This window comes from Triticum aestivum, chromosome 3D, assembly GCF_018294505.1.
Source record: "Triticum aestivum cultivar Chinese Spring chromosome 3D, IWGSC CS RefSeq v2.1, whole genome shotgun sequence".
NCBI classification, from domain to species: Eukaryota; Viridiplantae; Streptophyta; class Magnoliopsida; order Poales; family Poaceae; genus Triticum; species Triticum aestivum.
The window spans coordinates 582,033,917-582,058,947 of record NC_057802.1 but is presented as its reverse complement, the minus strand read 5'-3'; the positions used below and the strand labels follow the sequence as shown (position 1 = coordinate 582,058,947).

General features: G+C 44.6%; 2 protein-coding genes across 3 annotated transcripts; both read right to left on the bottom strand.

Annotated features, from left to right (window-relative positions):
• Nucleotides 1–8,222: 8,222 nt before the first annotated feature.
• LOC123080680 (F-box protein At5g49610) lies at nt 8,223–10,793 on the bottom strand. Of its 2 annotated transcripts, XR_006438514.1 has the most exons (2): nt 9,435–10,793; nt 8,223–8,459 (listed from the first exon to the last, which is right to left on the bottom strand). XR_006438514.1 is itself a non-coding variant. In XM_044503612.1 (1 exon), the coding sequence occupies exon 1, from the start codon at nt 10,689–10,691 to the stop codon at nt 9,486–9,488; it is 1,206 nt and encodes a 401-aa protein (XP_044359547.1). In that variant the 5' UTR covers nt 10,692–10,793; the 3' UTR covers nt 9,170–9,485. The 2 variants fall into 2 exon arrangements, 1 of the variants encoding a protein (XP_044359547.1); XM_044503612.1 differs by lacking the exon at nt 8,223–8,459 and having other exon boundaries at nt 9,170–10,793.
• Nucleotides 10,794–13,871: 3,078 nt separating this feature from the next.
• On the bottom strand, nt 13,872–24,031 carry LOC123076579 (ubiquitin-conjugating enzyme E2 28). Its single transcript, XM_044498751.1, has 18 exons — nt 23,960–24,031; nt 21,326–21,358; nt 21,098–21,119; nt 20,797–20,891; nt 20,610–20,705; nt 19,485–19,616; nt 19,214–19,330; nt 18,903–19,072; nt 18,706–18,770; nt 18,473–18,521; nt 16,935–18,390; nt 16,719–16,797; nt 16,378–16,521; nt 16,152–16,254; nt 15,819–15,914; nt 15,442–15,681; nt 14,561–14,620; nt 13,872–13,996 (listed from the first exon to the last, which is right to left on the bottom strand). Exons 1-9 carry the CDS (start codon nt 24,029–24,031, stop codon nt 18,761–18,763), a joined length of 747 nt encoding a protein of 248 aa, XP_044354686.1. The 3' UTR covers nt 13,872–13,996; nt 14,561–14,620; nt 15,442–15,681; nt 15,819–15,914; nt 16,152–16,254; nt 16,378–16,521; nt 16,719–16,797; nt 16,935–18,390; nt 18,473–18,521; nt 18,706–18,760.
• Between the last annotated feature and the right edge of the window lie 1,000 nt (nt 24,032–25,031).

Below are 25,031 nucleotides of genomic sequence, written 5' to 3'. Positions count from 1 at the left end.
TTTTTTCTTCTTCTCTCCCCTATTCCTTTCTTCTTCTCCTCTTTTTTTCTTCTTTTTTTCTTCGATCTTCTCCTCTATTCCTTTTCTTCTTCTCCTCTTTTTATTTCTTCTTCCTTTTCTTATGTTTTATCGGGTCTGTCGTCGTCGATATACCCCTCTCCCGATAACTTCAACACGAGGGGGGGTCGATATACCCCCTCCCCGCCGATAATATTATTTCCCATGTACGTATGTCGTCGTTGTCGATATAACCCCCTCCCGATAACTTCAACACGTGGGGGGGGGGTCGATATACCCCCTCCCCGATAACATTATTTTCCCATGTATGTATGTCGTCGTTGTCGATATATATAACTCCCTCCCAGATAACTTCGACATGATGGACGGTCGATATTTATACCCCCTCTCGACCGTGATAACTTATACCACGGGAGCACCCCCCGGCCCTCTCGCTCGACCAAAACTCTCGAGGACACCCAAACCCTAGAAAAAACGATGTCGGTCTCCTACCCCCTCCCGCCGCGCCCCTACCCTTGAAGCGTTGCCTAGGCCACCCCAAACCCGGAATAAGCTAGGTCTACGTTTGCACTAATATATCCACCTGCTGTCATGTTTGTGTAATAATTGCCATGTTGTAATATTTGCAGAAACAATGGAGCACGGACGAGACGAGCAAGCAGAAGAGGTGTTGGGGGACATAATCTTAGCCGGAGGTGATATCTTGTCGTATCTTAACGACAATGATGGTCTGGAAGAACAGGGTGAAGAAGCAGGCTACGGTGATCGAAGAGTGGAGGAGGAAAGACATGATTATGATGGCTCCGGTGACCCAATGCTGGTGCAAGAAGGAGCCCGTGGTGACGGCTCCGGTGACCGAACAGAGTCCGGCCAGGTAAATATATTAGTTAAGCCTGTGCTGACTAGCTAATTGATGCATTCATTGTTTTGGTATGTACACATATTAATTAACACTCGTCTTTCTTCTTTTTTCTAGCCCTCCGGATCGAGCACAACTGCGGTAAAGAGACGAGGCCCGAAGAGAAAGTTGCGCTCGGATGAAAGGTTTGAGATCACAGCAATCGCGCGCGACGGCCAACCGATTGAACCCATCCGGACAAAGGATGCATTTGCTGCTCAGTGCGGGGTTCTAGTTAGGGACAAGATCCCGATCAGCATCCACCAATGGTATAAGCCTAAGAAGGAAGACCCTGAGGTGTCTTATGTCAATGATATGCAGAAAGATGATCTTTGGACTGAGCTGAAGGCAAATTTCACCCTACCGCCAGAGGAGGATCCGGAGAAGCCAGTTATAGAGCAATTAATCAAGTCTCATGCTCTTAAGAAGATGGCAGACCTATTCAGGAGGTGGAAGAATGAGCTGAAAACGTTTGTCGACAAAGAAGAGACACCAGAATTCATCGGCCGGTATGAGAAGATCAGAGATCACTGGCCCGCATTTGTGGCCCACAAGACATCGGAAAAGAGTAAGAAGATGTCAGCGACAAACAAGAAGAATGCTGCAAAGAAGAAGCTTCACCATCGCACGGGGTCAGGTGGCTACCTCAAAGCCCGACCTAAGTGGGCCAAGGCTGAGAATGATCTGCTTGAAAAAGGGATCGAACCACAGACAATGAACTGGACAGACCGTTGCCGGACTTGGTTCTTCGGGGCTGGCGGAACCTTGGACCCTGTATCAGGGAGGTGCGTTTGGACGAACGAGCTTTTGAGAATACCAGTCAAGAAGATTCAGCAATATATCGATGCAGCGCAGGAAGGGACGTTCGTTCCAGACAGAGAGAACGACGAGCTCACAATGGCCCTCGGGAATCCTGAGCACCCTGGACGGACACGAGGCACGCCAGGCTCCGTTCCGTGGAAGGCTGGTTTTCCGGACGCGGGCGGTTACAAAAGCCAGGAGAGGAGGAAAAAAGTGGAGCAGATCCAAATTCAGAAGCTGCACGAAAGGGTTCAAGCGCTAGAGGAACGAGACGGCAATCGACATGCCGAAACTGCCCCCGAAGCTACACCGCCATCTCAGCGGAGAAGCAGCGTGGCTTCCACCGAGCTGCTTCAGCTGGAGCATGCGGCTCCTGCTAGCTACCCCGTGGATGCTATCACGGAGTCTCAACATTGCCACCTTATGGCGGAATGGCAGAACTTCAAAGTCAAGGCGGCTGTTGGCTCTGTTTTACCTCCTGAACCCGGCGCAACCTACCACTGCCGGCCGATTCCAGAAGGATATGCTAGGGTGATGGTGGATGAAATAACGGAGGGATTTGAGGAGCTCCAGCTTGACCACCCTACCGGTGAAGGGGAGACTCGGCTGGGTTCTGCTCTGAAGACTCCATGCCTATGGCGGAAGGAGCTCATCAAGCTTCCGAACTGGACGGCTCCGGCGAGTAAGGGCACTCCGCCTCCTCCTCCGGCGAGTGATCAGGGCACTCAGCCTCCTTCTCCGGCGCGTGGCGGCACTCCGCCTCCTTCTCCGCCAGCGCCGGCGCGCCAGAGCAGCCAGCCTCCTCCTTCTCCGCCTCGTCAGCAAGGGCGGAAGAGACCCGCCGCCGCTGCGGCTGCTCCGGCGCGTCGTAGTCCTTCTCCTCCGCCTCGTAAGCAAGGAAAGAAGACAGCCGCAGCCGCTCCGTCTGCTCTGCCGGCGTCTAGCAGTACAGCTGCCAGAGGCGGGAGGCAATACAGATTCGGTCCTTCTCTGAAGACTCCAGAGAAGTTACCATACGAGAGGACCGAGGAGGAAACCAGGAAGATCGTGCGAGCCGAAGTGACAAACTTCTTTGAAGGGGTGAAAGCAAAGAAACATCCACCTCCGGAGGAGAAGGTAGATCCGGTGAAAGCAAAGCGCACTCTGGCTGCCCTGACAAAACCACCAAAGTCTCCGCCGAGAGGCAACTATGAGCGCATTCTTGCAAAGACATATGCCGAAGCGGAGCGGTCGGGAAGTACTGTCAGTGATCAAAGGTTAAAAGAACGACGAGCTGGGAAAAAATTGCCCAGCTCGGCGAACAAGCGAACCAATCGTGCCCCCCGCTCAAGGTGTCAAAAGACATCGTCGCTAATGATCCGAGTATGGTGCCCGGTTATAGCAATCTTGGAGATTACCTGCCCGACGATGTACATTATGAAATCATGGAGGTGGACGAACACAAATACCATTACGGGAAGCCTCTCGTCAAAGATGAAAGATCTCTAACAACGATGATGCGAAGACTACATGATTGGTACATGAAAACCTGCAGAGAGTCTGATGGGATGGATACTTTGACGCTGAGAGTTAAACCGGAGCATGACCTCGTTGGAATTGATCTGCTGAATGTTCCATTTGAGGATTTCTTCCAGTTTTACAATCAAAAGGCCCTCGATAAAACAACGATCACTTGCTACTGTCTGTAAGTAGTACTACTTCTGTCATTAAGTCTCTCTATATAGGTCAGCTCTTTCATTGCATGTATTTATAATTATCCTCACTATATTATGCAGATTGAAGATCGCCGAATTGAAGAAAAGACAAATCGGTGATATTGGGTTCATTAACACAAATCTCATAGATGCATATACGGTTGAAAAACATCCCAAAGAAGCCGAGGCCAACTTGCTACAATCGTTGGTATTAAATCAAAACAAAGATATAATACTCTTTCCTTACAACTTCAAGTGAGTGTTACTGTCTTGTGCATATTCGGTTTCCCTTATTAGTCCAGGTTATGGTAATGTAATTGATGACTTATGCATGCATGCGCAGCTTCCACTATATTCTCCTAGAGATTAAGCTTGAGCAGGGAGTAGTAACCGTCTTAGACTCGAGACGAAAAGATCCCCAGGACTATGCGAACATGACTCAAATGCTCGAGAAGTAAGTTAAATCGATCATTATCCACCATATCAGCAACTTTGTTCATTTCCTGATATCAAGTAATTGTTTTCTTTGTCTGGCAGGGTTTGGAGAAAATTCACCTCAAAAGCTCCGGGACTGCCGAAGAAGCTGCAATTTAATCACCCGAAAGTAAGTACTATAGTAGCATGTTCCGCGCATCTCCTAGTGATTCAAGCGCTAGTTTCATCAATACCATTTAGCATGCTTGCTTATCAGTTTGATTGACCTCTATTTCTTGTAAAGTGGTTGTGGCAGGAACCCGGGAATAATTACTGTGGATACTACGTTTGCGAGTCCATCCGCTACACGACCTGTGAGCGGGGCTACACTGAAGAACAATATGAAGTGCGTAAGCAATAATATTCACAATTTTATTTTATTACCATCATTTGTGTTGAGTTTCATTTATTCATATACATATATATATGTATTGACCCCCTTCTTCAAATTAGATGTTTCGGAAGCGGGATGAACTCCTAGCACCAGATCGTATGCGAGGAATTCAAGAGGAATTGGCGGCATTCTTCCTTGACCACGTGATCGCTGAAAACGGAGAATACTATGTGGACCCTGTGTTCCTACAATTTAATTAGGAGATTGTATTGTAAGAGATAATTATTGTATATATGTAGCCGGTAGTGTCGGATAGATATACGAGAACTTGTTGTTCGACCAATATCTCGGAGAAGGAGAGGTGGTCGATATCACTTCTCTCTGTATGCATATGTTCATGACGATCTTCTGTTTCCTTCATTTGATTACTAGCTAGCGTGTCTACTCCTCTCCATACGTATATAGTACGTAGCGTCGACCAAGCACGGAGATAAGAGAGGACACTTCTCTCTATTAATTAGCTAGCTAACACAATATATGAAACACCTAAATTAACCCCCCAAAACCCCTAAACCACCCCCTTTCAAAAAAAACAAAAACCTCAGCTCCTGCCAGCTGCTGACGCGTGGATGCCTATTGGTCCCGGTTGGTGACACCAACCGGGACAAAAGGCCCTACCTATTGGTCCCGGTTGGTGGCACCAACCGGGACCAAAGGCCCCCCTGCCTGGGCTGGCAGCAGCGGCCACGTGGAGGACCTTCTGTCCCGGTTCGTGTAAGAACTGGGACTAAAGGGTTAGGGCTTTAGTAACGACCCTTTAGTCCCGGTTCGAGAACCGGGACAAAAGGCCCTTACAAACCGGGGTAAAAGCCCCTTTTCCTACTAGTGTAAACACAAAAAAATAGATAAAATAGTGAATTTAACATATTATAATCTTCCAAATAAGTAGTGCAACTATAGTCAAGTGCATTTGCAAGCCTAGAAAATCATATGCATGTGAACACATGAGGATGCTAACTACTGAATGGTTCTTGTGCAACTAAAGAAGTTGAAGATGCCAACTCATGTGGCACTGTTGCGTAACTATTAAAAAATTGGTGATGCCAACTCCTGATTGGTTCTTGTGCAACTTAAATAGTTGCGGATGCCAACTCATGTGATATTGTTATGTGACTATTCAAAAAGTTGAGACTGCCAACTCCCAAATGGTTCTGGTGCAACTATGAAAGTCGAGGATGCCAACTCGTGTGATACTATTGTGCAACTATTTGAAAAGTTGAGGATACCAACTCTTAATTGATTTTTGTACAACTATAAAAGTTTCAAGATGCCAACACCTAGCTGGTTCTTGTGCAACTGCGTAAAAAAATAATATCCCAGGTTTCTTTGTGTAGGAAAAAAATCCTAATGCCATTTTATGTTACCTCGGCAGCTGCTGCAGACGATGTGCCAACTCCAGCTACAACTCCAACCTGCGTGGTCGCCTTCCGTTTCCGCCGTTTCACGAAGAGGAATGGGTCACCAACCTAAAGGATGCATGGAAAAAGTAACTTGTGTGTGTGCAAAAAAGGGAAATGCACCCTCACTGCTTGCTCGGTACCCCTGTTTTTGAGTTGAACGAATGATCACGACTAGTCGATGAGTCGTAACTAGAAGTCGACTCAGACACCTCGACTAGATCGGTATGGCATGACTCGTTAAGAGTCGCTACCCCAGAATGACTTGTCTAGTCGAAAACCTTGCACGATACTTACCTCGTCATCCTCTGCCTCCCCATCGATATCAGCACGACGAGGCTGCCGCTTGGCGGGCTGTTTCGAGTTCCACCGAGAAGAATTGTTTACAGGCCCCTGCATAGAACAAACAAAACACATAACATGGTCAGGAACACCCCCCCCCCAAAAAAATAGTTATTATAATTGCAAAACAAAACTGCCACAAGGATAAATGAAAAATGATGAAAAAAGCAAACATACCTCTCCTTCACTAGGAGCCGCATATCCTTCTACAACCATTTTTGGTCTGTGAAAAGAAAAGCGAACAAACAAATTAGTCGAAGCAACCAAATGTATTAAAGAGAAAAAATGAGCAAAAACAATTGATATCAAAAAAATGCCATGAGGTAAGCAAGTAATGTTGATTTTTCAAAGCACACCTACAAAACAAAACAAAAATGTGTGCAACTTGATGCACTGTATGGCCAACAGGTCACACATAAGTGTGCAACCAAAAAATCAGCATACACACTGCATGGTCATGGTTTAGGCATTGAAGCCAAAACTAAACTAGTTGTCAACCATGCAACTATATAGCCCTTTCCTGTACAACTGCATAAGTGTGACTAAGCCAGCTAGGATATGTATTGCTTTGATTTGCAAACTCATGTATGAATGCATACCCTTGTGACAACAGAGCACACATGAGTGTGCAACCAAATGAACACATATACTGCTTGAACATGGTTTACACAATGCATCCATCTGAATACTATCGTTTGTGCAACTGGTTAGCTCTCACTGTGCAACTTCATAAGTTGGCTAGCCAACTGAGATTTGTATATGCATGATCCAACTACATTTGCATTTCTGTGCAACTATGACAACAAAATAGCCAACTGGTTATTTATATGCATGCAACTTATTAGAAAACAGAGAAACCACACAAATACATTTTGAGAGGGTTGAGCAATAACATTAGAACTATCCTCTCGGTACTCTTATGTACTTCCCTCCTTCTATTCCAACTCAAATCGCCGCCCAAAAATGAAAACATACAAACGTTACAGTGTTAGCTGACTAAAGAAAACACTTATTTCACCACCCAATCATTCAGTTTCTACAAGGACGATGGAACACACATAGAATTGGACTATTTTGCTTTAGTCATGTACTGAGTAGCAGACTAGCACTCAATTAGAAAAAGGAAAACAAACATTAAAAATGTAAATATAAACTAGACTCGTGTGCCAGAACTACTAGCAAATACTACTACACTGTATTGACATGCAGGCACCCATAATCGCTAGGCTATGATGGTCCAGTCAACGAATTTCAGACGAGAAGGTGTCAATGCTCTCCTACGGGACCCTTCTGCCTGAATCAGGCCAGAATCGCTGCCGGCGCTAGGACCTGACACTGCTGCACCTTCGCATGACAGATCATGACCGGAAAGACCACATCAGACACCACCACCACCGGAGGCTGCTCCATCTCCGCCATCGCGTGACACAGACATCAAACGCCACCGTGACCAGAGAATCCTCCACCTCCGCCATCACGGTGTCCAGTCACGTGGAGGAGATCACCAAAGAGCAAGCAGATGGGGGGAGTGGGCTCAGTCGGAGCCGGAGGGGAAGGAATCTCAATCAACCTCGGGCAGACGAAGGAGACGACGGCCGCATCCCGTCGACGAGGGCGGGGCACGACGACGATGGGGCTGGATTTGGTTGCGCAGGGAGGAGCGGGGCAGTTGGAGAGGACGCCATGGTGGAGTGGGCTGGTGGTGGTGCGGCCAAGCCAACCGTCGTCGTGGTGGTGCGTCGACGACCTCGGGGCAGAGCCACGCGGAGGTGGTCCTCCCCTCCCTCGATCCGCCGGTGGAGCGTGGTGGCCGGTTAGTGGGAGGCTCCTGGTGGTCGGCGTTGAGGGAAAGGCCGGTGAGCCCCGTCTGATCCAGATCCGTGGGGAGAGTGAGAGAGAGAAGCGGGTGCTGAGGGGAAGACAGAGAGAGGCTGTCGGTGGGCCGGGAACTTGTCAGATAGCGGTTGTGATGGCCGGATCGTGCGACCGCGAGCCGGCCGCTCGATGTGTCCAAATAGTGCGTATGCACTTTTTAGATTTTAGGAATAAAAAACCAATGGCTATGTTGTTGCACTTCGTTCCCTTGTTCCCTTGTTTGGCTTCAGCATGCCAAATTGTTTACGTTTATCTACTTTTTAAACCTCCTTCCGAAACAGAACAGATGAACAAACCGCAAGTCACATCGTATCAGAATGCAAGCTTTATCATGGAGGAAAAACAACATCACTCATCTTTCAAAGACTTACATATAAGAAAATTATAAGCAAGGAGAAGTTCCTCGTGTTACAATCATCTCATACTCTCTGCAACAGTCCGGTGCTTCAGCGATCAGACCCTCCATCTCCTAGTCCTCCAGGGGTACTCAGACGTTCACCACCGTCGTAGGTCATCTATATAACTGATGCCAGGCGTCCCAACTGTCTCAACTCTCGTGGAAGTAACTGTGAGATCACATCATGAAAAATTCAGCTCAGCATATTGCAAACTGCGTACATGGTGGTGCTATTTTAGATAATGCGTCATTCTGTTTTTGTGGTTCAGGTCGTGACATATTTGTAGACAACCACGTCAGATGGGTAAACTTAAAATGGGGCTGGGTAAACTTGAAATCTGCAGGAATTTCGTATGGAATGGGAAATTCAAATGTGGAGAGGCTTCCTTTCAGTTCCAAAATACTACTACAGCAATTGCTCTGTTCTCCTGCTAGTCAGGGTGAAAAAAGGAAACCAGGATAAACAGAAGCTAAATGAGGATGTTTCTGAAGATTAGAAGAAGCGAAAAATGAACCGCTGAGAATGGGTCAGCCCATTCTAGCATGAAGTTGGAAGTGGACACAAGCCATGGGAAAAAAACTAAATTAACCAGTGTTGCGGCACACTAGTACTACTTCCTTGCTGGATTCTATATATCTAAGATAACCACCTGGTATTCTGCTATTTCAGTACTAAGGATACTATCACAACGTCATATCATCAGTTTCATTATCTGTAAGCTACCACAAATCTCTGTAAAACATTTTTCCCCATCTTGCAGATTGTAGTTCTGTAAAACACTACAATTTGCAATTCACAGAACAGATTCTTACTGAGGTTAAAACAGAACAGTGTCATCCTTGCGTCTTCCACAAGGTTTCATACACATTCTCAGCATATGTTATAGAGTAGCAAAACTATAAAGGAAAGTTCTGAACAATCATGGTGAGTGCAGGCATGCACTAACATTTGGATCATACTCCCTCCGTGCGGAATTACTTGTCTCTCCCATGGATGTACCTAGAGTACATATATAGACAAGCAAAGTAGATACTACTGATACTGAGTCCAACCTCCCTCCTACTACTTAGGAATTACTCCCTCTGTAAATTTTTATAAGACTTTTTAGCTCACAAAGGGAGCATTTTCTAGCTAGATACTCACAGTGATAGTAAGCAAGGAGACCATCAAGAAGAAGCACCAGTGCTAGCTCCCCTACAGCCCTCGGAGAAAACGTGGCAGCCTCACACGGCTGTCATCTTTCCTCTGGAAGAACGGATGCCTGACTAGGCTCTCTTTGAAAGAGATCCCGAGAAGCTTTGGATCAACGTTCTCCCATAGGAATTTCTGGATCAACTCTCCCTTGTTGTCACAGTGAAACAGGGAGAGGGACCAACAAATGCGACCGATTAGCAGCATATCTCCGTTCTCAGACACAACCTTGCCGTATAGACACTGAACACATTTACCATCTTCCATCATCTCCTCCTCCGGCAATTCAATCTGGTACTTTGACGACCATACTTCCGCCTCATAGTCCTCCAACACCCAAGCTTTCGCGGTCATGGTAGCGGTATCTATGCAGCCGATGCCGAGCATACCATCCATCTGAAGCAGGTGTGCCGAGCTGGTGGATGTGGGAGATTGCACCCAGCTGAATGACTCTGCCACCGTGTCGAAAATTATAATCTTGCTGTTGAAAGCATGCCAGTGTAGGCAGTCATGTAGCAGGAGAGGCGGGCGCTCGGAGGCTTGAAGGTGCCACCAGGATCTGTCCTTGTTCATGGATGGCGAGGCCACTGGCAGCCCGATGCATCTCTGTTGTCCCTGCAACGAGCTGACGGTGAGGACGTAGTAGGCAACCCTGCAACTCTTGTTGTCTGGATGCTTCCAGAAGAGGACACGGTAGTCGCCCGACGGGCGGTGAGGGTACAGGGCCGCGACACTGCCGCCGGTCAGATCCGGGAGCTGGAGCCACTGGCGCGTCGCCGGGTTGCAGATGTAGAAGCGGTGGTTGGAGAGGGAAAGGAGGAGGAGGCCGTCGCAGGAGGCGTGGATGGTGAAGCTACGGCGAGATTTGTTGTAGTCGTCGAACCCGAGCACGGGCCGGCGAGCGGCGGGGGTTCGCCGGATATCCAAGGCATCAACCACGGCGTGGGCGGCGTAGTCGTTACTCCTGGTGCGGAAGAAGACCAGCGGGAGCGATGGCTGGCGGCGGTGGTGGGCCATCAGGAACGCGGCGTCGGAGGCGAGGCGGCGCCAGGAGCGGCAGGCCGCGCGGCAGCGGAGGAGCTCCTTCGCCGGCACGCGGACGAGGATTTCCCACTGGACGACCTCGTCAGGGAGGGGGGCGGGGACGGCGACGCGGTCGCGCCTGAGTGCCGTCCCGTTCACCACGGATCCAGCGCCGCCGCCAGCCATCGCAGGAGCTCGCCGGCGACGGCGAATCGTAGGGTTTGACCTGAATTTTGGGGTGCTGCGGCGAGGCCTGGTGGAAAATTGGGCAAATATGACTTGCACGAATATTAAAGTGCCAACCAACGGTGGATTAAGCCCTCTCACAACTTACTTGATGCATTTTTAGTTAGTTTTTATTTATTCGTCAGCCGTAAAGGCTTCTTCCATAGTCTCATCGCCGGATAGTTTATAAAGGCTTCTTTGACACTTTAACCCGGATAGCTTGTGCGCGCAAGTTCTGAAGGCAAGGTACTTTCCAGATGCTGACGTGCTACATGCAGACCAAGGAAAAAGTTTGCAGGTTATAAAGCAAAGAATTATCGAGAGGGTAGGGGACGGCACAAGCATTAAGGTGTGGGAGGACCCTTGGTTGCCGAGGAACCGGGACCGAAAGGCCATTTTCGTCGAGAGAAAACACACTGATTGAGAGGGCTGCTGAACTATTGGATCCAGTTGTAGGTGGCTGGGACGTTCACACGCCAAACACTTCTGGGATGAAGCTCAGAAGTGGTTTGCCTACCATGACTTTGCCCGCTTACTTAGGCACGCGACATTGTCAGCGACCAATGTTCTCGGATGGTGATAGAGCGGAGATAGTGTGGATCATGTGGTTTATTTGGCATTCCCGAAATAGATGGACCCATGAGGACGAACATGTTGATCCGGCAAATTTATTACAAATTATCCGAGAAAATTTAGCAATTCTGGAGCTACCACAGGAACATGCACTCACTATTAGAGATTTTTTTTGAGGGGTCACTATTAGAGAAATGCTAGGCACAACTTTAGTTGGTGGCATTTTGTATATTTGGCACGTACCACAAATTGGCCCATTTAGTTAGTGTTGGTGTTGCTTTTTTCTACACACCACAAATTGGCCCATTTGTACTCACCAGGCACAATCTAGTGCTCGCGTTGTATTTCTATCAACGTTGTAGGTAATTAATTTAGTGCCATAAATAATTTTGAATCTTTTATAATCTTGAGTATTTTTTTATTGTTTTTGAGTCTTTGTTTACTTTAAGTCTGTTTATTGTTTTCAAGTATTTCCATAATTCTGAGTCTTTTTTTATGAGTCTTTTATTTTTCTGAAACTTTTATAATTTTGAGTCTTTCCATTATTTTGAGTTTATTTATTGTTTTTTTGAGTGTTTTATTATTTTGAGTCTTATATATATTTTTAAGTCTTTTATTATTCTGAATCTTTTATACTTTTGAGTCTTTTATTGTTTTTTAGTCTTTTTATAATTTTGAGTCATTTATTTTTTGAGTATGTTTATTGTTTTAAGTCTTTCTATTATTTTGAATCTTCTATAATTTTGAGTTTTTTTTTATAATTTCGAGTGTTTTTAATTGTTTATGAGACTTTTATTTTTTTTCACAATCTTTTAGTTTTATTATTTTTATTTTTTTATCCTTTTTATCAAAGGATGCATTCCAAAGCTTGCCACCACATTGTGTGACTTCTACTCACTTCATTTACTACTACTCATTGAAAAATATTTGGAGACCATGAAAGTTATAAACAGAGGAGCTAACTGCAGTCCCCTCCACATTTTCTCATCCGGGCTTGGGACCGGCAAAGGCAGTGTTAAACTACAAAACTACAAAACACAAAAAAATTAGCAAACACTACAACCAATCATTCAGCTAAGCAACAAGCCACACAATCAACCAAGATAATAACACAGACATGGTTCAAAATATCATGGAAACACAGCTGAAATCATGCTTGCCTCACTAGCAGAATCACAAGTCAAAATCAAGGTTCAAATCATGTGTGTCCACACGAGCAGAGACACCACTCACAAGAGCACAAAGAGAGGTCCAAATTACACAGAAACAAAGAGCATCACGTGTCATGGGGATTAAAAGTTGAACACACAGAAGTACTAAAGACCCAACGAGGAGCCGCGGCATCGAAGACAAAGTAGTCGACGGCGTCTAATCCATATGGAACACACAACATGGACAATCTGCTGAAATGAAAATACAGGTGACTCAAAGAATTGAACACACAACATGGACAACATGCTGCATGTAGGAAGTGAAGAAGCTCCATTCCTGAATATAAGTAAAACTGCATACTCTGAACTACCTGATTGTTCAAAAGTCCTCTGTTGTTGCCGGGCTGCTGCAGTCACCTGTCTGGTACTCCCTCCATCCCAAAATTCTTGTCTTAGATTTGTCTAAATACGAATGTATCAAGAGAATTTTGGGACGGAGGGAGTACAATGTAATCACATCACTCATCTCAAATAAAACATACCACTGGCTTCAGTGATGTTATAGTACAAAAGGACACTGAAATAGATATACATTGGTATTGGGGTACAGAGAACTTCCGCAAGAGTTCCAACACACAAAAACCAGTAGTAAAATCACCATTGGAATGAATAAAATGTATTGCTGCAAACAAAGACATTTATCTCAGAACTATATATGCTAACCATATCTTACAACAGATAATCAATTCAGAAACACAGCAAATGCTAGTTAACATCCAAAAGAGGAAAATAGAGGGGGAAAACGGGCCACATCTTTAAAAAGGTGCACAACAAAACCATTTATCATGCTAAACACTACATCAGCTAGATTTCAAGTCTTGCATGCACAAAAGTAATTAACAAGCTAACCATCTAGGTAAACTAGAATGCAAAGGAGGTAAATGCAGCTCCCTCCACATTTTCACATCCGGGCTTGGGACCGGCAAAGGCAGTGTTAAACCACACCAATCATCATTCAAGCATACAGGCCACACCATCAAGCAAATGCAACATTCACACACACACAGAGTCAAGCACACACAGAGTCAAGCACAAACACAATCAAGCCACACATAGTCACACACACAGTCAAGCCACACACACAGAGTCAAGCCACACACAAGTCACACACACACAGAATGGAGCACTTGCACACAAGAAACATACATAAATAGGGGGGCACAAACAGAAAGCTAAAGAATTTCCAGAACTTGAATGAGTAAACTGATTTCTCTAGAGGGGCGAGGGTGATCCAGATCTTCGTTCCTGAAAATAGGAAGTTAGTTAGAGGCTGATTAAGTGATTATCTTCATCAATACCCACAAGTTTGTAGGCACAGTATTCTTGTTCTACTTACTAGAGAAAGCAAGGCATGTAACATGAGCGACATTCTTATAGAAATTCTGGCTAAGGTAAGCCATGTGACTTGATCACACCGGATGCTTTGCCGTGGTCAAGAGCAACCTTCAACACTGATTCATTTCTAGTGCTAGTAGATTCAGCCTGCAGGGCAGAGAAACAATGTCAGTACAAATCACCAGGCAAACCAAGCTTCTTACTTGTTGGGTCCAAATCAAGGAATTCTAGCTACCAAATAATTCAAGGTGGATGCAAGATGAAACCTCCAAACATCAGCCTCACTGGTGCTTATAAGCTCAAGTATTGCGTTTATATTATACAGAATAAACACACCAGCCTACCACCAGTCAAGTTCGAAATAATGTACTGATTAACCGAGCTTATGATGACTTGCCAACTATTCGAAAGTGAACTGCAGTCTAGTGTAGTGTTTATTCCATTTGTAAGTAGAAGATGATGCAAGCAAAAACCCTAAAAGCAGAATTAATTCACTGGCCTGGTGTATGTAAAGCATCCACTTTTCACATATTGGGAATATGCACTAAGGCCAACTGCCATTATTCCCTTTATGTTCAGAACAAAGACGTTGATATTTATAGGTAGTTCCTATTTTTCATATTATACATACTAGGTCATGTATTCTAAAATTGAAAAGAACCAACAAAGAATGGTTAATGTAGCCAACCGATCAAAGGCAGGTTAACTCACCGGGTGACGTGGATCAGCAAGCATGGGAAAGAGGCCTCTAACTATGAGTGATTGTCTTGCCTGCAGGAAGACAATGCAACAAATATGAGTTATAACAGTGGCACACTGCCAAACACCAGAGACAAGTCTTGGTCCAACATAAGCAGTATTGTTTCTTATCGGGCAAAATTCTATAGTACTCCCTCCGTCCCCAATTACTTGTCTTGGATTTGTCTAGATAGGGATGTATTAGACACGTGGTAATACATGTTAATTAGTGAATCTTGTTGAACACCACACTGTTTCTCATCAGGGTAAATTCTGTAGTACATTAGCGAGTCCAGTTGAACAACATACTCCCAATCTTTCGGTTTGTTAGGCACATGCGTATTTTCAGATCAACGATTTGGCCAATGAAATATGAGGTATGCTACAAAAGGTACACCATGGCAAACCTATTTCAAATACTAATTTCAACGGTATACTTCAACATATAATACATATTTCGTTGGTCAAACTGATGATCTAGAAATATAGGCGTCCCTTATAAACTGAAACGGAGGTAGTAGGAATTATGCACCAAGTAAAAATAAAGGAGCAATACATATCATCAATCTTTTGCTGAGAGAAAAGAAGGATGTTGTATCAAGGCAAAACCATGAAGGTTAAATGCTAAATGAATTTTCTAGCATTACATGGCAAATACTTATATATTGTTCCTCTGTATTGAGTTGCACAATTGTGCAAGGTTCAGTGTTAGATTCGTCAATAACAAAAACTATAGCCTGAAGTTATCTTTAAAAGTTTGAAGATCAGCATGCTAGTTCTGAATCATTATTACCTAGATATAGCACACACAGGAAGTACTAAAAAGGTTACGAGGAAAAAGGCTGTTCACATACTTCAAATGCGCCTGTGAAGCTCCACTTCAATTGATTTGTTTTTAGACGAGGAATGGCATGGTGGGCCTGTACTTGGCAATTAGCCTGCAGATACTCGATACGGCATAATATATCAATCAATTTCCATTAAACTACAAAGATGAGGTGAAGCGCCTATAAGAAGAAATACTCCTTTTCTCCTATCCAGATGAGGTGAAGCAAATGATGACCGAAGCCTTAACTTTGATAGCAGCCCCGCACCTAGATAATAGGTAGTGAACTATTTCAGACTTATAAACCCAAGTGTCACAGACTGATATTCAATCAACGGGAGACAGAAATTGTTCCCTGTAAACACTAACAAAAGGTTGGAAAATGAAAAGAAACAAAATACGCACTTCAGAGGAAGCAATAGACTCCATGAGGGTCATTGGTTCTCCCACGTATTTCATGGTTCGCTTGAAGTACAAATCCTGGTTGAAGACATTCTCAGCCTGTGAAACAATTCATGAAAATATATCACCAAATATGAAGAGAGAAAAGGCAGAAAGGAGTGAGTTTCCATTAGATTCCACTAGAGTGCCAAAGATATACTTGTTGAGAACACATTTAGGGGCTGTTCGGAAGAATAGTATTTATTTGCAACATTTTAGTATTGAAGTCTGATTTGAACTACAAAAGGGAACCTATCAACAAATGCCCTCCCAAACAGGCCTCAAGAGAACATATACCTCCAAAAGAAAGTTCACCTCAGCACAAATTCTGCCTACCGTTGAAATAGTCTCAACTGGATACAACCCACGGAGAGTCTCGGCACCAAGGAGAATGGCATCACTATGAACAAAACAATTGTGATTCATGTTACAGCTTGTGTAGTTATAGTTTGTTTGGGTGCAGTAATGAGCAGCTGTACAGGATCACCAAAGTATAAGATATCTACAAGAGGCAAAAACTAACCATCCAGCACCGCATTTGCCACATCAGTTGCATCTGCACGAGTAGGCCTTAGGTTGTCCGTCATACTGTCCACAACACAAGTAACAGCAGCAGGTTTTCCAGCCATGTTGCACTTGTGCAGAGCAAACTTCTGAAATAAGAACACTTAAAGAACGACAAAGTAGTAGTCAATAGAGAAAAATACATGTTAATTACTATCAACGTTAGGAATATTTTCCAAAGTATGAAGTGCAAACAAACATGTGATATTCAACAAAATATCAATATAAAAAATTTCAATATGTTGGGAAAGATGGCACTGTGAAGTAGTACACTTTAAATATCGACATAGAGTTACTTACTTGCCACACATCTTCTGCATGCCTTGTATAAGAAAGATAGGAAGTCAATCTTGTTTGGAGCATCCCATTTTTTCATAACCTGAAAGTGGCGCATGCTCATAAAGTCATATAATGGGTTACAGCAAGGAGCTCCAGTTTCATGAAAAAAATGACATGTAAAGTCTAGCGCCAAGTTAATACAAGGAGAAAGAGAGATTCTTGGGAGGAGTTCCTTACATCTTTATCCTCGTCAGACAGCGTGGGCATGTCGATATGAATCTGGGAGCAGTGCAATGTGAAGGCATAATAATCACAAGAAAGTTCAGAAAAATAATAGCGACCTACTACCAATACCAAAATTAGATACCAATCAACAAACAACAATCAATCAATTGTAATAACCATGAACAAACAGCAACCAGTCGTGCCATATAAACATGTAATATCTCAAGGCAACAAACAACAATCAATCGGCCTACATGGTTTGTACCTTCTCAAGGCAATCAATCAAACAGCAAACAACAATCCATCTCAAGGCAATCAATCAAACAACAAACAACAATCCATCTCAAGGAAATCAATCAAACAACAATCAACAATCCATCTCAAGGCAATCAATCAAACAACAAACAACAATCCATCTCAAGCCAATCAATCAAACAACAAACAACAATCCATCTCAAGCCAATCAATCAAACAACAAACAACAATCAATCAATCGTGCCATATGGGAACATAAGCAAACCATGATAACAATAAACAATTGAAAAGAACAGCATCAGAACAACTGTAACAGGCAAGAACAGGATTCTCTACATCTAGGATGGGAGCACACACGCCTGTCAGTAGAACAAGAATCGACAGAGGGCAACCAGAGTATCAAGCGCATGCGTTTGAGATATGAAAATAACCGACGAACAACGCATGTGATGGAATAGAGGGAACGATTTGACACTGCTCCAATTTCCGAACCAAGAACCCATCGTTCCTCCAACCGTCGCCCCGACACGAACACGAAACGCAGGATCGTCAGATAACAGAAGCGCACGCACAAGTAAATGCAGGAAATATTGCTCCACCGTGAACACGAAACGCAGGATCGTTAGATAACAGAAGCGCACGCACAAGTAAACACAGGAAATATCGCTCCACCGTGAACACAAAACGCAGGAACAGAAGTTTCTCAAACAGACTTTAGTTCGCAAACCAGACCGACCGACCGCTCGCTTGCTCGCCCGCTTCCTCCCAGAGTCGCAGGGACGGAGACCCCCGACGAGACGGCCCCAAGAACACGCGAGAGCATCAGGGCGACAACGAGGACAAGCAAAATCATATCACAAGCGACTCTAAAGTGACGAGGAGGACGAGTAAATCAAACCAAACGCGATTTTCTATCTAAACGGGCGAATCTAGGACGAGCAAAATCAGTCGAATTAGACGCACTTCAAGGCAGATGAATCGTGAACGAGCAAAATGACAAATCATACGCGATTCTTCTAATCTAAATGGACGAATCGAGCGGGGATGAGCAACATAAAGTCTGAGGCGAGAGGAGAGGGAATCGGGGACGAATTGCCTCACCAGACGCGAGAGGAGGAGAGGCACGAACCGAGGATGAATTGCCTCACCAGACGCGAGAGGAGGAGAGGTAAGCCATTCATACCTAAAAAGTATATGTTTCAAGTTGGCTAGCCTGAAATGACATGAGCAACTTAAAATGTGAGTGTGATGTAAATGATATTTCTATTATTCTTGAAGCAAGAAAAGTAGCTTACATCATCGGCAGCACCAGCAGTCATATTTACAAATGAAGATTCATATGACCTGTTATGTAAAAAGCATCATATGAGTCAAAGATACTTAGAAATCAGTTTATGATCATAAAAACATAAGTAATTATTCATGTGTGTATATCTAAGTTATCAAGGAATCAAGGATTCAGTATAAAACAAGTCAGACAAACTGATCAAAATTCAAACTCTGACCATTTGAAAGCATAGAAACTTACCGATGATTTATAGTCCTGCAACTCCAATAAGTCACCTGGTTTGTCGTCTTTGACTTTAGCTATAGCTGAGAAGAACCAAGAACAAATAGAAGTACACAAATGGAAGTAACCAGTGTGTTTCAAAATTAGCAAACAATCCCACCCAGGGGGGAAATGTATTTCAGCAAACCATAAAAATAGAACAATCAAAAGAATACCTCTCTCGACATTCCTTGCCTATACATCCACCCATGGCATACTTCTGTGTCGAGGAGCATGCCGTGGACTCATACTTGGCCCAATCAGTCTTGTACATGTGAGCAATCTCAGGCACCAGAGGATCATTGGGGTTGGGGTCCGTCAGCAACAAATAGATTGACAGGAGGACCTGTTAACAGAGACGGGTAAATGTTAGAGAAACATAAATGAAGAATTTTAGTGAGATTAAGTTGTTGAAGTAACCAAGCTTATATCAGCAACAAGCTTTAAGCAAAAATGGAACAACCAAGCTAGGAATGCAGATCATTACCTTTGATATGGTCAAAGTCGGGCTCCACTGTTCCTTGAGAATGTCAAGGCAAATGTTGCCGTTGCTGTTGATGTTTGGGTGGAAGTGGAAGTGGAACACCTTGGTGCGGAAAGAGACCTGAAATATGTTCATGTCTGAATGTCAAGATAGCAAGCAGCAGCAAACTAATTGTTTGAGGACCCCCAAGACATTTGTGTAACAGCAATTCCAATATCATAGAATCAATATGAACTCTTTTTTACAAAGGTTAGCTCGGTACACCGGAAATTACCTTCGGGGGCTTGAAGGGATAATCCAGTGGGAAATGGATGTTCACCAAAAATAGGCCACCAGTAAACGGGCTGTCCAAGGGTCCCATGATAGTGGCCTGCCACTGGAACATGTCCTCACCTACAGGACCTTCCTGAATAAAAGGAAAGTAATACATATTACACAACAGTCAGACAAGCATTTGTATGAAGCCAGTCAAGTATGAGTAAGAAACAAGTCATATTTGCTGCGAGATCAAACAGCAGCCAGCTTTAGGCATGGAATTATATGTGTGAACAATCATCATATACCCGTCCAGTACAATGATTAGAACAATTAAAAGTTCATTATTCTTAATTTCAAGAGGTTAGTGGAACCAACTGCTGTATTAAAAAACATCAAGTCACCCAGGAGGCCAGGACATCCACTGAAGCCACTTATTCTCCACAAAAACACAGAACATCAGGTTTACACACATTATGAATGCTGAAGTTGTTTCAGTAATTATATTTATTCCAGTATGCGTTAATAGACTAAGGAAGACAGGTGACCATTGCCACCTCACCTCCTAAAACATAGTTCACTCTCGAAAATTCTCCCTATTGATTTGGTTGGTACTGTTTAAGTTTCTTAAATAGTCTAGTCCATGCCTAACAGATTAGATTGGAACTGTTTATGTTTCTTATATAGTGCTAGTCATGCCTAACTGTCCATATAAAATGTGAAGTACTTGGCAATTTTAATTTCTTTTGGTTATGGCAGTTAAGATAGCATACAGTGCTACAGGGTGGTGCATGTTCTGCCCATGTGGTACTGACTGTAAACTGTAATAAGGTTGGCATACTTTATAACCTAACAGAACAAATCCAAGGGTTTTTTTAAATGGCCTGCTCAGAAGATACATCACACACTTGACATGAGTCAATCATATTAGTAGTCCATGCACAGTTCATAAGCAGTATTCTCCACCAATCAATCCAGCAAACCTAAAAGCACTGCGAGAGCACAGCTAAATAATCGACAACCTAACCCCCATGACCAGTAACAACATTTAACAACCAGGCCACGCCAACGGCGCGCTCATCCAGACGCAATACAATTCGGGGCAAGATCTAGACGGAATCAAACGGGGCAGAGGGGAAATCACCTGCGCTGAGGTGGGAGGGTCCTTCTGCAGGTCCTTGCAATGAGACCATTTTGTTGGTCCATACTTCCTTACAAGATCAATAATTTTGTCATCTTCCTGTAGAAAAAATATCGTAATCATAAATATAACTATAAAATGTGCAAAAGGTTTTTTTTTTTCGAGCAAAGTCAGGAGTGCAGTGCCAAACCTCTTGAATCCAAGGACCTTTGATGAGTTCAGGGTTAAGAACCTTCTGCCATGGATGTAAATATTGTACCTCTGTCCTATCCAGAAAGAGCTCAGCTGCGTAGATAGATGCCGACAGAATATGTGAGCTCACCACACTTGCATATACAGAACATCATCCAAGCAAGCATGGCATTACTATATAACTAGCTAAAATGTGGGCTATGCATTCATAAGGTTACCATTACCAGCCATGAGATAAACATTTGTGTAAAATATAGGAACAAGTAAAATTCGAGAGGGATTATCATCGAAACACATACCAGGTTGATGAGCGATCCACGGCTTCAGTTAAAACACCAGAAGCACACCATCAGAACAACACACCATCAGAACAACGATAATGAATCAAATTAGTCATCATGAAAACATCCATGCAAATATCAGGTGCCAATATCTAAAACCAAAAGTTCCAGTAGCAAAATTTGGGTGAATAAACGGTTTGGGACTACAGGCATCAGCATCACAAAATGTAAAGAATGTAAATATACCTGCACTATATGCCAACTCAACCCATCGGTGTCCTTAGCAACACAATAAAGAGCAAATGTGATATGTCCAGATCAACATGTTTGTACCTTAAATACTTAGAAAAGCATTATTCCAAGGACTGGACAACAATAATACCAAAAAGAGAATATGATATCCACATAAGACATAATCACAAAAAAGTTCGGAAAAAAGACTAGTGCTAGGTCTGTTACATATGATCAGGAACTGGCAATACCAAAGTTAAATACCAATCGACAAACAGCCATCAATCAATCAATCAATCAATTGTAATAACCATGAACAAACAGGAATCAATCGTGCCATATAAACATCTACCATCTCAAGGCAACAAACAGCAACAAACAACAAACAACAATCCATCTCAAGGCAATCACTCAAACAACAATCAACAATCCATCTCAAGGCAATCAATCAAGCAACAAACAACAATCCATCTCAGGGCAATCAGTCAAACAACAAACATCAATCCATCTCAGGGCAATCAATCAAACACCAAACAACAATCAACCAATCATGCCATATGGGAACATAAGCAAAGCATGATAACAATAAGCAGTTGAAAAGAACAGCATCAGAACAACCGTAACAGACAAGAACAAGATTCTCTGCATCTAGGATGGGAGCACACACGCCTGTCGGTAGAACAAGAATGGACAGAGGGCAACCAGAGTATCACAAGGGCGCATGAGTTTGAGGCCTGAAAATAACTAATGAACAACGCAGGTGATGGAACAGAGGAACGGATTTGACAGTGCTCCCGTTTCGAAACCAGAACCCATCGTTCCTGCAACCGTCGCCCCGAGGCGAACACGAAACGCAGGATCGTCAGATAACAGAAGAGCACGCACAAGTTTCTCAAACAAGAAACGTAGGAACCATCCTTTCACCGCGAACACGAAACGCAGGGACTTGCTAGCTCGCAAACAAGACGGTGACCCAAACCGACGGACCGCTCGCTCGCTCGCTTCCTCCCAGAGTCGCAGGGACGGAGACCCCCGACGAGACGGCCCCAAGAACACGCGGGGCAACGGCAAGGACGAGCAAGAATCAAAGCACACGCGACTCTAAACTGACGGCAAGAAACGAGCAAATCAAACTAGACGCGATTTCTATCTAAACGGCCGACGGTGAGGACGAGCAAAATCAACCAAATCAGACGCGCTTCAGAACAGACGAACCGAGGACGAGCAAAGTGAAACAAATCAGACGCGATTCTTTCTACTCTAAACGGACGAATCGAGCAAGGACGAATTGAGCGAGGCGAGAGGAGGAGAGGCACGAATCCAGGACGAACTGCCTCACCGGACGCGAGACGAGGAGAGGCAAGAACCGAGGGCGAGTCGCCTCACCGGACGCGAGACGAGGAGAGGCACGAGTCGAGGACGAGCGCGCGCAGCTGGCGCACGACGCCGGTCGCCCGCCACTTGGCCGAGCCCCCGCCCGCGCCCTCGGGGAGCGGCGCGGCCCCGCAGGCGGAGAGGAGAGGGAGCAGGGTGGACTTGGAATCGGCGGCCGGAACGGAGGCCACCACGCGGCCAGGACGGGCCGAGGACGAAGGAAGGAGGCGAGAGGCGCGGCCCGGACGGAGAGAGGAGGGGCGGGCCGGGCAAAGGGCGGAGCTTTATAGGCGGCGGCGGCGGGCGGAGGCTTGTCCTTGGCGAGGTGCGCGTGGCGTGGCTGCGGATATGAAAGGCAAGTGGAGCGGGCTGGATCCGGAGCGGCGGAACGGGAGTTTTCCAGGCCCGTGCGTACCGTTGCCCTGCCTCTTTCCTTTTTTTGTTTCAGATCAGATTGATTGCGTGGTGAAAACAAATGCGTTCATCTTTTAGTGCTGAAAGTAAATGTGTTCGTGTTAGAAACACCTGCCACTGCCAAACAAATATAAAAACGCCACGCTCATGTATGCACAGGGGATAAAACATTCCATGTACTCATTTCGCTAGCACCAACTTAAGTGTGATTTTTTTTGGCCCGGATAGAATACGTATCTGAGTTGATCGAAAGCTCGTCTCGCCCGCTCTAGCTTCCGCCGCTTCCCTCCCCTTCATCGCCTCTCCTTCCCTCCCGCGCGTTGGTCTAGGCGGCGGTGGGGTGTTTCTCCCCTCTTGATGGTGTGCGCAACGCGGGATGCGGCATCGTGCCGGGGGCGCGGCGGCAGCGAGTCAGACGGGCGCGTCGGTGGCGTGGGCGGATGGCAGGGCTGCGGCGGCTGTGCGGATTCCGAAGGTGGGTTTTCGGGGCGCTCGATGAACTTTCTTTCGAATTCGATGATTTTTTTCAGATTTAATGAAGTGTTTTTCAAATTTGATGAACCTTTTTTCAAATTTAATAAACTTATTTTCAAAAATCGATAAACTGTTTTCAATTTTTGTGAACTTTTTCTCAAAATTGATGAACTTTTTTTCAAATTCAATGATTTTTTTTCCAATTCGATGAGCTTCTTTCAAAATCAATTAACTTTTAAAAAAATATGTGGATTTTTTTCAAATTCGATAAAGTTTTTTTTAATTCATGATCTTTTTTAAGGTTTGTGAATTTTTTTTCAAAAACCATGAACATTTTTTAGTTCACTATTTAAAAAAAACTTGATTTTAAAAAGTTAATTGGTTCACCGTGGCCGGTCTAACACGATCAAGGGAACTAGGAAACCAGTCGAGCGCTATTTTCTTCTTGGGCCGGTCCATGAGCGAGGGCGCATGGGCGCCAAGAAGCTCAACAAGGCGCCCTATAGGAGCTCCCACTGGACCCAAGGTGCGGCGGTCTGTTCCCGCTTGGCGCCATGCGCCAAAGTGGTATAGCCTGCAATTCTTCTTTACGGTTCTTTCATATCTTGTGCCCCTGCACTCCAAGGGCGCCTCTCCGTAAGAACACCACCTGAATGACAACAAAGGGATGCTTTGAGTAGGTCGAACAATTCTTCTTCTTTTTTTGCAACAACAGGCTATATTGAATTACTCAAGAGGATTATAGTGTGTGTGAATACATCCTAGAGGAAAAGCAAGGGTGTAATTCACCCAGATACATCTTCTATGATCCTCCCTAGCCTATTTGGCACACCCGTGTGCCGCTTCATTTGCTTCTCGGATGATATGGACAATGGAGCAAGATTGAAAACTGGATCTCGCGTCCACATTTGCTTTTCGGTTTGATATGGACAATGGAGCTAGGTCTGCTCTTGAAAAATTTGCCTCATTTAGCATTCGCGCATCTTGAGCATCACTTTCGATGATCACCTTGAGATGTTCAAGAGTAAGACGAATGCCATCAAGGAGCGCCAAGGCTTCCATAGTGCTTGCATTTTGTGCAAATCAATACCAAGTTGCTTGGTCCCGAAGAACAACTCTCATACTACCATAGCCATCTTGCTCGTAATAGCTCGTGGCAGCATTGACCTTGATGATCTCGGGGTGTATCCAGACCAATTTCTCCCTCGGCTCTCATGCCATCTTCGAGCCCACTAGCGCAGCTAGAGCGTGGATGGTATCAGTGGCCCATCTGAAATTCTCCATGTCTCTATTGTTTCTTTCAGTGCAAATCGTCCTGCACCCACACAAAATGATAGCAGCATGCAGTTCCGAAACTTGATTGCCATCAACAATATCTACAGCCCATGAATCCGGATGAAGAGAAGGGATCCTGACCGGAAGGAAGCAACGACGTTCAATCGGCTCCTCAACACCACAA